Raw genomic sequence first — 14,049 nt, forward strand, 5'->3', positions numbered from 1 at the left:
TTGAGACTGTAACCGTGCGTTCACACCAACAGCGAACGATTGCTTAATTCGCACGATTCACTCATGCGTCACACGCCGCGTATTCGCTTGATTCGCACCGCCCGAGGCAAACAGGAGTCAACTTGCATCTTTACATTGTTTTACATGTAATTCACCCGCGCGAATAAATTTACCCGCGCTTGGTGTTAACGCATGTTAACAGTAAGAACAGGTGCCTACCAGTGACGCATTTGTTTTACGCTGCATTCACATGCATCTCAGTTGTTCGGAGTTTTACGTTTTGAAGGTTGTTTAATGTAGAAACGGTAGAATACGTTATTTTTTAATCTTTCTAAATCAAATAAGGCTAGTCTTTTTCAAGTAACCACAAGTGTAGAGGATTAGCAAAAGAGAGAAGTGAGAGATATGGTATGTGAATTAATTAAGAAAGTATTATTAAATAAAAATTCAAATAATAAACCAGTTTTGTCTACCTCAGTTATTTTCCTATTGAGCCATTATGGTCTTTCTTCAGTCGCATAATCCAATTTCCAACTAGAAAAGCCCTCAGAGAGCGCAGACCCCCGCCATTAGCCCTATCTCCCAATAGCGAAGAATCCTTTAAAAACATTCCTGGATCCAGACAGTGATCCGTATCACTCCCAAAATCTAATTCGCCGATTACTCCCTTCCCGGTGGGGTGGAGACTTAGTGAGGCAAAGCACTGGCTTTGCTACGTGTGGACTGTCATGGCGGAAGCACCCATGGTCTCATCGGACAACTAAAAGTCATGGCAGAGTGAATATTTTTCTATTCCTCCCAGCATTGTGAGTATTCTCGCTACAATTCGCTGTCTTTCTCTCTGTTGAGCTCCGACTTGTCTCCTCGACTGGGCGTGCATCTTTCAAACTCTATAAACTCCAAAACTTTGAATAGAAACACACCAAAAACATGCTGCTGGGATTGAAGTTACTCATGTCCGTCATCTCCTGGTGTAAAATGGTAACAGTGCAGACCTCTACCATTAGCCCTACCTCCCAATAGTAAAGAATCCTTGAAAAAATTCCTGGATCCAGACGGTGATCCAGATCAGTCCCAAAATCTAATCAGTTCTTCCTTATGCCATTTCTGCCATTTCATGAAAATTTCATGAAAATCCATCCATAACTTTTTGACAAACGAACAAACAAATGAACAAACCCACCCGATCACATAACCTCCTTGGCGGAGGTAATTAACCTGCTCCACATGACTGCAGGTTTACATCTCGTTTTGTTATTATTTTCAATTTGAAGCAGGCAAATTTTTTATTTCTTGGGACTTTCACTGAACTCATTTGTCTGAGTATAGATAGCTTTACTACGGCTAGTACTGTCAAATTTAACCTTAAATTTCAAGAAATGTAGCTTAATGTGGCTGCTTATGCTTTTATTTTTTTAGTGACTTACCCAACACTGGTAGAAGGCGAGCATGTTGTGGATGATGCCTGTAGGCTCAATATTAATATCACCAGTCAAAGGAAGTAATTTTGCAGGGGCAATGATCTACCAAATTTCCATTCCATCCCATTATTATGTTTGTTATTTGTCAATGGCATGCTGTACTCTGGATCTTTTATAACTGTATTGAATGCACACTCTGAGGCCATTTCTGCTGGTTTGGAAGGACTTTCCGTTTTTATAAATTTATTTCTGTGGCCATGCTGCCATAATTGCATTTATTTTTGAATGATCAAACTATGTAATAAATTCCCTTAAGAAAAGACGTCTCTGTATGTTCAGTCAGCACTTACAAAATGATTAATTTGACTAATGGAAATTTTAATTTGACACTGGTGGCCAGTGTCACTGTTACAGTCAGTAATGGTCTATTGTACTGAAGACGCAGTCAGTTGTAGGAAAAGAATGGATAATTTCACTTAGCTATCAGTAAGTACTTACAAATAATGTCATTTTGAGGGCAAAAAGTGCTGTCCTCTGCCATTAGGTTACAATATTGTACTGGTGTTCCTAATAGGTTGTTTATTATCTCTAAAAAAAATCAAATATGTTTAAATTAACACACAAAATTATTTCCCCTTTTAAAACAGTGAGAGAAAACATTTTTAATACAAGAGATTTGGTCAATGAAAATACAGGGTATGGTCATGTACATCATGAACATTATTTTCATGTTACATCACTTGCATGCTAGTTTTACCATTTTAAATGATGACAGGCATAATGAAAAAAACTTTGCTTTTTCAAGTACTTCACGCACACTGATCATCCACAAGCCATTTCATTTTATTTTAAACTCCTAATTTGAAACTTTAAATTTTAGATCAGTACTGTTTGTACATAAAAACTTGAATGGTTGTGTTTGATAATGTTTTTTGTTTATCACCTGTACATTTCACATGAGCTACTGCTAAAAGAGTTAAGTGTTAAACTGTTTTTTTTTCCATAGTAATATGTAATAGCTATTTTAATTTATCATTATATATTTACAAGAACAGTTCAATTCTTGGGCAGATAATTAAACCAATATTACTCAAAAGTCAAAATAAGTGTTGGTCTGTCCTCTTAACCATTACACTGATAGGCAGTTATAAATTCAGTATACATTCTACCTTTGTAAAGATATAAATCAGCTTTTATCCACTGAGTTTTAGCACACAGCTACAGGCCCACTTAAACACAAATGCTCAACCATGCAGAGGTGTCATTTCTGACCAACACACAAGGAAAGATAAGACAAGACAAGGCAAACTCTGATAAACACTTGACATGTAACCTGAAAGAAAACTTGTATACAGTTCAGAGGGTTGCTGGCTTGGCGAGGTTGGCCCTGACTCTGGCCTGGTCTACAGCGTCCAACATGTTCTTACTGTCCATGGCCAAAGTGTGAGCAGCTGCCAACATCTGCTTCTTACACTCCTCCTTTAGAGAGGTGATGGCATTCTGCTGGGCCAGACGCATTTTGCTGATCAGTTCTGCCATGTCATTGTTCAGCAGCTTCTGTGTACCCTCAATCTGAGGGGAGAGCAAGCAAATACAGGGGGTGAATTTAACTGAAGACACTTTGAACATTGTAGAAGGAAAAGCACATGCAAAGTCAAAATCATATGCTATAAAAAGGCAGCTTAAACTTAGAAATATTGTGAAGTAGAGATATTAAAACAGTTTCTGGAATGGATACATTAAACTTATCTTTATAACACTGTGAGAAGGTAATGTTACTTTGAACAAAAAGCACTTTATTGACCTCGGCTGATCGTGTTTAAACTCAGAACTGTGTTAAATGGAACATTTATTTGCACCCTATTTGATATATGGGCAAACATGGCTTGTAGAAACTGCTATGACATTCCAACTATAGATTTTTGTGTCCAAAGTCAGAACAGGGGACATAAAATGTTAACATTCCCTTTACTTATTTGTGTTTAAAGGGGAGTTCTGTCACTTTTTGTTTCAGTGACAAGCAGCAGTACGGTTTGTGAGCACAAAAATCGATAACGAGAGGGGGTAAGAAGATGAGAAAACACAGCAAACAAGCTGCAGACAATAAACAGTACCTCAGTCCTGACAGACTCATGTAAGGTGGGCAGTATGTCATCCACGTTGAGAATCAGGTCTCGTAAAGTCATCCCCACAGACTGGGGGCAGAGATCGATGTTGAGAATTTATCAGCTGTGAGACTCAAGGCTTTTGTCTTTCAATTACAATTGAAACGTCTTAAATTTGCCTGTAAAGCAGCCACAAAGTATCAGAGTAAAGTGAAAAACAGATAAGTCTCAGTGTACCTGGATGATGGTGATGTATTGCTCTGGCTGTAGCGTGGTGATGTCATTCTTGAGTTGGACAACGACCTTGACGAGGTTCATAACAGACTGGTACACTTTGTCATCAGTGCGGTCCAGCTCAGCTGTAGGCGCCGGCTAAATGTAAAGGTATAATATGATTAAATAATTAAAGACATTATACTTTACACATAAATAACAAGACACAATTTAAAATGCATGGTTGTACCAACGCCCTTTCAACTGAAAGATAATTGTACTTCTTGTTTCTAGATCACTGAGTCCATTATGAATTCTTTTTCATCCTAAAATCAAAGCTGATGCAATTAAATTGTCTTTTCAGTGGGTTGAAAAGATATTAGAATTGTAAAATAAATTGACATAATTACCTGTGCTGAGACCCGTGGGGGCTTCTCTGGGGGTGCTGCAAGGCACAAAGATGAAAAATGTAAGAAAGACAAGCAAAAGGACAGACAGAAGGGAATAATAGTGGTGAGAATGTGAATTTGTCACTTTCTTTTTAGCACCTACCATTTTCTGTGTCGGCTTCCGCAGACTGAAAAAAGAAAAGAAATCTCTTGAGTTAGTTAACACAGAAAGATCACGCAAAGACAATTAAAGGCTGTCCTAGCACAAAGCAGCAGTTCTTAGTTCAGATTGAGCTACAAGAAAACAAAGCTCAAAGGGGCAGTTCACCTTATTTGGGAACTGTTCAGTATTTCAAGTCTCCAAATATTCAAGCTTTCTACATGTACCCTCTTCATTTTGATTGGTTGTGCCTCATTATTTCATAATATGTCCATTAATAGAAAGAAAAAGATAACAAGACAGCAGTGGCATTAAACTACAGCTGTGATTGCAATGAATTAATATAATCACATCAATATTAAATGCTATACCATACTAATATGCTTTGGTTTATTTGGATACAGCAATTACAATGAATCTTAAGAATGTATTTATCAAGTATATCTTTATAATCTACCTGGAATACAAAACAGCAATATTTTGTCAGATCCATAGCTTTTTTGTAAACAGTTATTACAAATGTGCTTGTTGCACTTTTACTGACTTCTAAAGCTTTTATGATAGTGTAGGCACTTTCTCAAAAGTCTTCAAGTGTATGACTTTATTATGTCACCTAGTAAGAATTATTTTCTCATAATTCACTGCTTTCCTCTAAGAAATCCTCCGAATGTTTCCCCCCTTTCCCCAGCTTTTAAACTTTTTCATTTTAAACTTACAATTCCACCTTTCTGTTGTCAAAATGACACATTACTGTTGCAGCAAAACTGTAAGTACAGTGTCTGTATAAAGTTTTCAACCTCCCCTGTATGTTTTGCTATTTTATTTATTTCATAAATTAATCATGGTCAATATAATTTGGCTTTTAAAACAAAAAAATAACATATTTAATGTCAAAGTGAAAAAAGATTACTATAAAGTAATGCCAGTTAGATAAAAACATGTAATATAAAATAAGTGAAGGCATAAATACCCCTTCAAGTCAGTATTTAGTAGATCCACCCTTGGCTGTAATCACAGCACAGTCTGTGTGGATAGATCTCAATCAGGCTCATCTGGATACTGCAATTTTACTCCATTCTTCCTTGTAAAACTGTTTAAGCTCTGTTGGGTTGCGTGGGGATCAGATATAAATGGCCCTTTTCAAGTCCGGCCACAAATTCTCTATCGTGTTGAGCTGTGTACTTTGACTAAGCCACTCCAGAATATTAATCTTGTTGTCTTTAAACCATCTCTGTGTAGCTTTCTCTGTATGCTTCAGGTCATTGTCTTGCTGGAGGATAAATAATCTCTTAAGTCAGAGTTCTCTTGCAGATTTAATAATATTGTCTTCCCGGATTTTCCTATATTTTGTCGCATTCATTTTACCCTCTACCTTTACAAGCCTTCCAGGGCTTGCTGCTAAGAAGCATCCCGACAGCATGATGCTGCCACCATAGTGCCTCACAGTGGGGATGGTGTGTTTGTGGTGATGGGTGGTGTTTGGTGTTCACATAACATACCGTCCTATCTGATGGCCAAAAAGCAACATTTTGGTCTCATCAGACCAAAGAACCTTGTTCCATTTGATTCTGGAGTCTCCCTCATGCCTTTTGGTGAACTTTAGTGGAGATTTAATCTGAGTTTTCTTCAACAGTGGTTTTCTCTTTGCCACTCTCCCATAAAGCTTTGACTGGTGAAGAACCTGGGCAACAGTTGTTGTACGCAAAGTTGCTCCCATCTCTCCCTTTTTTTTGTATCCATCCCCTGACTTACACTTTTCTATAACCTTTTCTGTGACTTGACCTGCAGTGTAGAAAATGGTTGGATAGACGGATATTAATGCAGTCACCTATTTTACATTACATTTTTTATTTAATTGACATTACTTTGTAGAAATCTGTTTCACTTTGACATAAGGAAACTCTTTTGTTTTTTGTCAAAAATCCAAATTATATTGACCGTGATTGATTTATAAAACCAATAAAAGGATAAAACATCCAAGGGGGTAAATAATTTTCATATGCACTTTAGCTAAGTGTTTCCACTGCTTCTACTCTCATAAAAAACCAACCATTACTCTGTTTCATATAGTATAACATGCTGACTACCTGAGGCTCTTGTCCAATGGGAGTAAGAATTGAATACTGCACAAAACAAAACTTATTTTTCCTTATATCTAACATTCAACGTTTGCACAGGCAGAAACCTACCGCCGGGCTGGTGGTGTCCTCTGGTCCCATAGGGTCCTGCAAAAGAACAGGCAGGTTCATTTTATAGATTATGGACATGGACCCCCTCTTTGGAACTGTTATCAGAGGAACATTCAGATTTAAACTAGCGGGGCGTCGATAGCGAGCCAGTGGCTTTACAGTGTTTAATGACGCCTCGTTCAGCGTTGCCTCCAGGGCCACATTGAATTTTGGAGCAGGAGGACACAGAGACACAGAGAGGGGTTTCACAAAAGTTAATGATGCTCTCTTTCCCACCAGGAGTCTCTCTTTATTCTCCAGCCACTTTTCATCCGCCATCATCTGCTCTTTCTGCCGCCGGAGCGTGTCCTGCATGTGTTGCTTCTCCCGCTGCCAAAGACGCTGGGCATCCTCTCGACTGTTTGCTTCTAACCGAGGAAACTCGCTCTCCTAAAATCAGGAAGTTAAACAGAACTTAAAAATATCAATTTGTGTATACAACTACAAAGTTAAGAAAAACACAGCAGAGTGTTTCCTACCCCCATGCTTCGACGTCTCGGGGACCTGACCGGCAGGGTAAGTGTGTTCATGGAGTCAACAGGTGACTGATATTCACATGGGCTGGCTAGGTCAGGAGAGCTGGCACACAAAGCCTCATTCAGCTGCACACACACATAAAAAAGAACTTAACATTTTTGTAGTAAACCTTGCCATTATGGAGGAGATAATCACCTTGAGAGGTTCTTTTAATTTACTGCTGTACCTGAATGTGAAGGCCGATGCTGAGCGTGTTTCCAAACCGTCCAGGTTTCATTCTTGAAGGCTACAGTGCATGTTGAAAAGTTGTATCAAGACAAGTAGAAGTTATTATGTTACAAGAATAAATGCATTACTTGACAGGAATTCATACTTTTGGGGGAGGCTCGTTGAAGTTGAACTTGGGGTCGAAAAACTTTGTAGAGCGCGCCCTGTCCCGCTCTCTCTCCGCTTCCTGCTCCTTCTCCATCCTGTGGACATCACTGAAAGATTTTAGACAAGATGAAATCATTTTTTAGTAAGAAAGGTAGTTCATTTATAATCAGTGATGGACTGACCATGTGGAGTTAACGTTAATACCAGGGAGGCCGCCTGACAATGGTCAATCAGGGCCACTCAGAATGGTTAACAATTCCTCTAAAAAAAGCATTACAATACAGAAAAATGCTCATAATACTAGTACTTCATAAATATTTTTACCTGGCAAATGTTATCTGTGAAGCCAAAAACATTTTACATCGGCGTTCCTTTATGTTTTCATAAAAAATGTTCTCCCATCATACCACCATGGTGAGTGAAAAGAAAGTAGTTTAAAAGCAGGGCTGAAATCTCATCTTACAACAGCAATACTAGACACAGAGAAGATGAATTGAGGACCTAAAGGGCAAAAGGAAGAGGCAGAGTGAAATAAAATGAAAAAACAAAGAATGCTGTTTTCTGAGGGTAAGAAATCTGCAAACATAATGGATTTATCTTACAAAACATACCACTATTGTGGCCGCCAGGGTAGCTACTATAGAGGGACTGGTTTAAAGTTGTTATGCCACAAAGATGGATCACAACGTCAACAGGTGAGCTATTGTGCTGTGAATCATTCTTTGTTTTTGCTCTGTCTGGCATTTTGCAAAAACACTTCTTTAGTACTGTGCTTCAGCAGTACTTTTCACATCCCAGTGACCGGCTGTTTGCACGACTGTGGCTGTGCCATGCTTTTCATATGTTTTCATGAAATGGCTGTATTATCATTAATTGGCCCAAAAATAATGGATTTTTTGTGTGAAAACCTACTGTCCAATCCCTGTGTTAGTTTTGTCTAATGGTGCCTATCATGCTGTAGCTCCAAGAGCTCTTGGACTGTGATAAATCACTGTCAGCATACATCAGCCTCTGTAGTGATTGTATTCTAAGTTGTTTACAGATGAGGACAAAATTATAAGTGCCCCCATGAAAAATTCATTCTGTTGAAAGTATCTCCCAAGTTCTGTTAAACAGAGTAAGAGTTTTTAAAAGCTTTTCCAAACATCCTGTCTTTATTTTGGATGCTAATATTAATTTACTTTGCACACTGACACAAAATTATTCCACAAAAAGCAAAACCTACCAGGGTCTAAAATATTAGCCCCTTTTTGAACTGACCTTTTTGTTGCGCTATAGCACAAACCACTGTTGGGCAAAGATGTGCTTGAACTTTGTAATGCTCAAAACTTGTAAAATCAAGTGAAAACTGAGGGTTATCTCCACATTTACACACCTCACAAAAACTTCAATAAGGGTTAGCTTGTGCCACTTGAGACAGCATCATGGTAAAAATGAAAGAAATCACTTTGATGCTCACAAAGGAGGAGAAGGATTCACAAAGTTATCACAGCATTTCCAAGTGTCAAGAACTAGAGTGAGAAGTATCATCAAGAAATTCAGAGAGAGCCACACAGTCCAGAACAAGCTTGGCAGAAGTAAGGAAAGATTTCAAAGTCTCCGGAAAGAAAACTAGTGAGAGGTGTGTCTAAAGACCCCAGAACAAGTCAGGAGTTGTAGTCTTAAAGAAGACAATCACTAGAGTCCTGCACAGGAATGAACTGAGAGGTTGCAGACCAAGAAAAACTCAATTTCTACAGAAGAGACACCTTCAAGCTAGACAGAAGTATGCTAAGGACAACCTGTACAAAGATTATGCATACTTCAAGTATGTCCTTTAGTCAGATGAAAATAAACTAGAACTCTTTGGTCAGAGAGATGTTGCTTATATTTGGAGAAAGAAAGGAGAGGCGTATAACCCAAAGAAAACTTTTCCCACAGAGAAACATGGTGGTGGGAGTATTATGCTGTGGGGATGCTTCAGTGCGTCTGGAACTGGGAATCTCACAAAGGTGGAAGGAATCGTGAGGAAAGAAGAATATATAAAGATGTTGAAAGATAACTAAATCAGTCAGCAGCAAAACTGGGTCTGGGTCATCGTCATCTGTCTTCTAACACTACAACGACCAAAAACATATGTGGTTCCTGGTGAAGAACTGCCTTCAGGAGACCAAAGTGACATTACTGTCTGAACTGCACAAAGCACTGACTTGAATCCGATTGAAAATCTATAGGGTGAACTGAAGACCATCAAATCTGGAGAAGCTTAAGAGATTGACCACAGAAAATGGGCTGGGATTCTTTAGGAGACTAGTCTGAGACTTTTTGAAAACTACAACAAATGACTGCAGGCTATTATCCAGCAAAAAGGACACACAGTTGTTTATTAGCATCAGGGGGGCTAATAATTTTGACCCTGGTAGTCTTTGTTTTTTGTGAAATTAGTTGTTGCAAAGTAAAATAATGTAAGCATCTAAAATAAAAGTTGCTCCAACTGTTTACATCAGCAGTTTGGTTAGTGTTAGTTACAAATGCCTGGGCCTTTGTTTGCTTCCAGCTCATCACAGCTTAAAATAAATACAAAAAACTTGCGGCTTGATAAGAAGGTTGAACACTCAGTGAGAAACCCTCTTTCACCACGAGCACAATGCCACCTCATCCCAATACTTTGGCCTGCTGATACCTATCTATCCTATTACATGGTCCTTAGCTGCCAACACAAACCGAACAGCTTTGCCAACTTCAACAGACTCCGGCTGTACATGCAAGCTCCAGGTTTCACAATGCTGACGTTATCTCCCCGGCCACATGGCCCCTAATGAACCCCACAACTCAACCGTGAAACTACACGGGCAGCATGAGCCAGAACATTACATCACCAGTGTTTTGTCAAGTTGGGCCTATAGCACCTCAGGAACACTCAATGATTAGCTTCCATGCTAACTCTCACCACATATAATGCTCACCCATAGAACAGAAAAGACAAAAAACAAAGAGTTTGTAGAAAGATGTGAGAAAAAGGACAGAGAATGCAGAGTCAGGATGTGAAGCCTGTTTAAACAAGAGCTATCCCCCTGCTGGGTTAGACTGTATGTACAATCAGGGCATCAGTTAATTGTTTATTATCATGCTACATTTTCAAAAAAATTAACTTGATGATTTCCAGCCAAAATGCATTACCTGATCTTGACCACCAGCTCAGTGAAGTTAGGTCTTTCTCGGGGGTCATAGGACCAGCAGCGGGTCATGAGTGAGTACAGGGCAGGAGGGCAGTTGTCTGGTTTGGGCAGTCTGATTCCTTGCTCCAGCTGGTTTATGACGTCTCTGTTCTCCAGCCAGAAGAACGGCTGCTGTCCACTACTCATTATCTCCCATACACACACGGCTATCAAGGAATGAGAAACAACAGACACTTGAATTCATGCTTTGTATTAATAATTCTCGACCATGAAGACTATAAGGATATAAACTGAGTGTTTAAGAACAATGATAGATCCTTGTTTGCAGACACTGCAATTTTACTTTATTCATCTTTGTAAAGCTGCTCAAGCTCTTTCAGGTTACATGGGGATCGGGCATGAACAGCCTCTTTCCAAGTCCAGCTAAAAACTCTCTATAGGATTGAGGTCTGGGCTTGGTCTTGGCAAATCCAGGACATTCATCTTTTTGTCTTTAAACCATTTCAGTGTAGCTTTCACTGTATGCTTCAGGTCATTTTCTTGCTGAAGGATAAATCTCCTCCCAAGCTATAGTTCTCTTGAAGACTGAATAAGATTGTCCTTCAGGATTTTCCTATATTTTGCTGCATACATTTTACCCTATACCTTTACAAGCCTTCAGGGCTGACTGCTGTGAAGCATCCCCACAGCATGATGCTGCCACCACCGTGCTTCACAATGGGAATGGTGTGTATGTGATGATGTGTTTTGTCTGACTGGTCAGAAAGCACAGTTTTAGTCTCATAAGACAAAAGAACCTTCCGACACCTGACCACGGAGTTTCCCACATTCCTTCTGGAAAACTTCTGCTGAGATTTAATATGACTTTTCTTCACCAGTGGCGTTCTCTATACCTCTCTCCCATAAAGCTTTGATTTATATATATGATAAAAGTGTAAAACATCCAAGAGAGTGGACTATGTTTATAGACACTGTAGATAGTTTATGTTCCAAATGTACTGTGTTTAGTTGTTACCTTATATTTCTTGCTTATATGTCTGTATATTTAGGCAATAGGCATGTGATTAGGATGTAGATCTGAGTTTCTTATACTTTGTTTAATTATTATTCCAGTTTTTCAGTTTTTGATGGCTGAAAACTTAAGTAGACTCAATACCCATGAAATACCAAGTCATAAATAAAAGAAGCACCACTGAAAATAAAGATGATACTTAAATTGATTTTTGCTCCTTAAGGAAACATAATACAGGTATAGTAAAATGCAAGTTTCTATGTAACTTTAAATCATTTTTACCACATCATAGAATCATGCAGTAACGGCTTAGGTTAAATATTAACCAGCCACCTTTCCTTTATTGCGTCTGGGTGAGAGGGTGCCAGGTGCCCTAAATGCCACTGATGTGTTTGTACTGAGCTGCAGTGTGGTGTGTTAGTGTATCACAAACTCACCAAACATCCACACATCACTGGCTGAGGTGAAACGTCTGAAGTTGATGGATTCTGGAGCCATCCACTTGATCGGCAAACGAGTGACGGATGCTGCAAGGCAACAGGAGATCAGTATTTTGAAAACACTATTATAATGGGTGAAAAGCATTAAGCCAGCTTTTATTTTTCAAACCTTTGTAGTACTCTTCATCCTCGATATATCTGGACAAACCAAAGTCTCCAAGCTTCACACAGTCTGGACTGGCAACTAACACGTTACGTACTGCAATGTCTCTGTTAAAAAGCAAAAGAATAAAATAAATGCCCTTTTATGTATATGGATATATAGAAAGCTGATCATCAAAGCAGAAAATGTGGACAATGCAGGTACTGACAAAGCTTAGCGTTCATAATGACCTTTGAATTACTCCTCAAACGCTGCAGTGCTCCTAAAATGCAGCATAAAACAATACGAAAGGAATGTTTGCATTTTCCACACAGGCAGAAACTCATTTCCTTTGTCTGTGTTTTTCCTTCACAGGAGATTGAATCCTTGAGTGGCAGCTTGGCAGTCTGAAACTTGTTGATAAAATTCTGCTAGAGAAACTGAGTGAAACATGTTTTTTTGTTTGTTTTATCTCACTTTAACTTTCTGTAATTTAGTCCTAGTATAAACAGCTCAAGTTTGAATTAAAAAGTTTTCTATTGTCACTGCCCATTATCAATCTACTTTAAATTCAGATGGTGTATTGGTGTGTTTTTCATTTTTAGGTGTCCATGGGTTTGTAATTCCACAGGAAACATCACAAGAAAGATTAACACAGGAGAGGGTGGCAGAAGAAATCTGATTAGAGCTTAGACTTGTCAAATAATTCGAGAGCAAATTGTGATGCTGTAACCCAGAATGTTATGACCCTTGCAGAATTAATGCAACAAAGGAATTAATTCATGAAAAGTCCTTTTCTTCTAACAACACTGACACTCATCAAGGGTTAGTTAGTAATAGAGATATTAATGTGCTGTCAAAGAGAAAACTGTTAATGTACATAAAAGTCCATGGTGCATAGGTTTTTTACAAGCTTAATCAATGGCATTTATGTTAACAGTAGTTTTATGGCTATACTTGTAAAAATATCATGATTACACTTGTTTCTTGGAGACAAATAAGAAACCAAAGGGTACAGACACGCATACAGAAAAACAACAAAAAAAAATCTGATGATTTGAAGCCACTTCTCCTCTGTGTAAAAAAATATCTCCACAGGTAATGTTCACTTTAATAATCCTGTTTTCTGTATATTTTTTATTGATTTATTACAAAAAAGAGAAACCTATGTGGTGCTTGATGTTTATATTAAGGTTTATATGAATTGAACTGACGATTGTAATGGAATTTTACCTTCTTTGTCTCATCTCCTGCCCCCCGTTGCATTTCTATGGAACCTACCAGGGTGTCTACCCTCTCACAGGACATGTATGGAAATGCACAGACATGGGAAAATGATAGGACTAGAAAGGTGTTGACCTTACTGCACATGTAAATACGAAGCAAAAAAGGTGACCGTGCCAGTACCTGACTAGGTGTAAAACCCGGGGCCCACCACTGAATCAAAAGGCCTTTTGAAGACCCCTGTAGGTGTCACCTGAGAGATGGTATCCACCCTACAAAGGTAGATCTTGCCAGAAGCTCGGGGTCTTTCTTAACAATCACCGCTCGTGTACAGACTGACCATTCGTTGCAAAGAAATAAAAACCTTGTCGGCCAGCAGAAGTCTCTATTTCATTATTCACCAGCAGCAGAGAAAAATTTCCACAACACTCTCCATTAAAGGATCTTTAAACGAATATTTTAATCAAATAAATGACGTTCACATATGATCTGCATTGTGTTATTGTCATTATGCCAAAAGATCTGTCAGTTTGTGGGACACGTTGAAAGTAAACCATTATTTCTATTAAAGATTATTAGTAAATGTGGTGTACGATAGGCAAGGTACACGCTGCAGAGGGGCTTTTCCATTTCATTGAGCGGCTTGGCTCAACTTGGTTTGACTCAGCATGGCAGCCCAGCATGGCTGACATTTGCTTTTCCACC

General features: G+C 38.7%; 1 protein-coding gene across 4 annotated transcripts in view; it reads right to left on the bottom strand.

Annotated features, from left to right (window-relative positions):
- Positions 1-2,080: 2,080 nt before the first annotated feature.
- Positions 2,081-14,049, bottom strand: part of ptk2bb (protein tyrosine kinase 2 beta, b) — a 31,103-nt gene continuing 19,134 nt past the window's right edge. For 3 of the 4 annotated variants that reach the window (XM_041805656.1, XM_041805657.1, XM_041805659.1), the window contains 12 exons: positions 12,148-12,248; positions 11,976-12,065; positions 10,528-10,732; positions 7,367-7,475; positions 7,220-7,279; positions 6,996-7,118; positions 6,478-6,906; positions 4,292-4,316; positions 4,150-4,184; positions 3,764-3,898; positions 3,536-3,616; positions 2,081-2,993 (listed from right to left, as the gene is read on the bottom strand). In XM_041805656.1, coding sequence (XP_041661590.1) covers positions 2,778-2,993; positions 3,536-3,616; positions 3,764-3,898; positions 4,150-4,184; positions 4,292-4,316; positions 6,478-6,906; positions 6,996-7,118; positions 7,220-7,279; positions 7,367-7,475; positions 10,528-10,732; positions 11,976-12,065; positions 12,148-12,248 — 1,609 coding nt within the window. In that variant the 3' untranslated portion in view covers positions 2,081-2,777. The remainder of the gene's footprint in view (positions 2,994-3,535; positions 3,617-3,763; positions 3,899-4,149; positions 4,185-4,291; positions 4,317-6,477; positions 6,907-6,995; positions 7,119-7,219; positions 7,280-7,366; positions 7,476-10,527; positions 10,733-11,975; positions 12,066-12,147; positions 12,249-14,049) is intronic. The other variant, XM_041805658.1, reaches the window with a different exon arrangement.

The sequence above is a fragment of the Cheilinus undulatus genome, linkage group 14, assembly GCF_018320785.1.
Source record: "Cheilinus undulatus linkage group 14, ASM1832078v1, whole genome shotgun sequence".
In the NCBI taxonomy this organism is placed as follows: domain Eukaryota; kingdom Metazoa; phylum Chordata; class Actinopteri; order Labriformes; family Labridae; genus Cheilinus; species Cheilinus undulatus.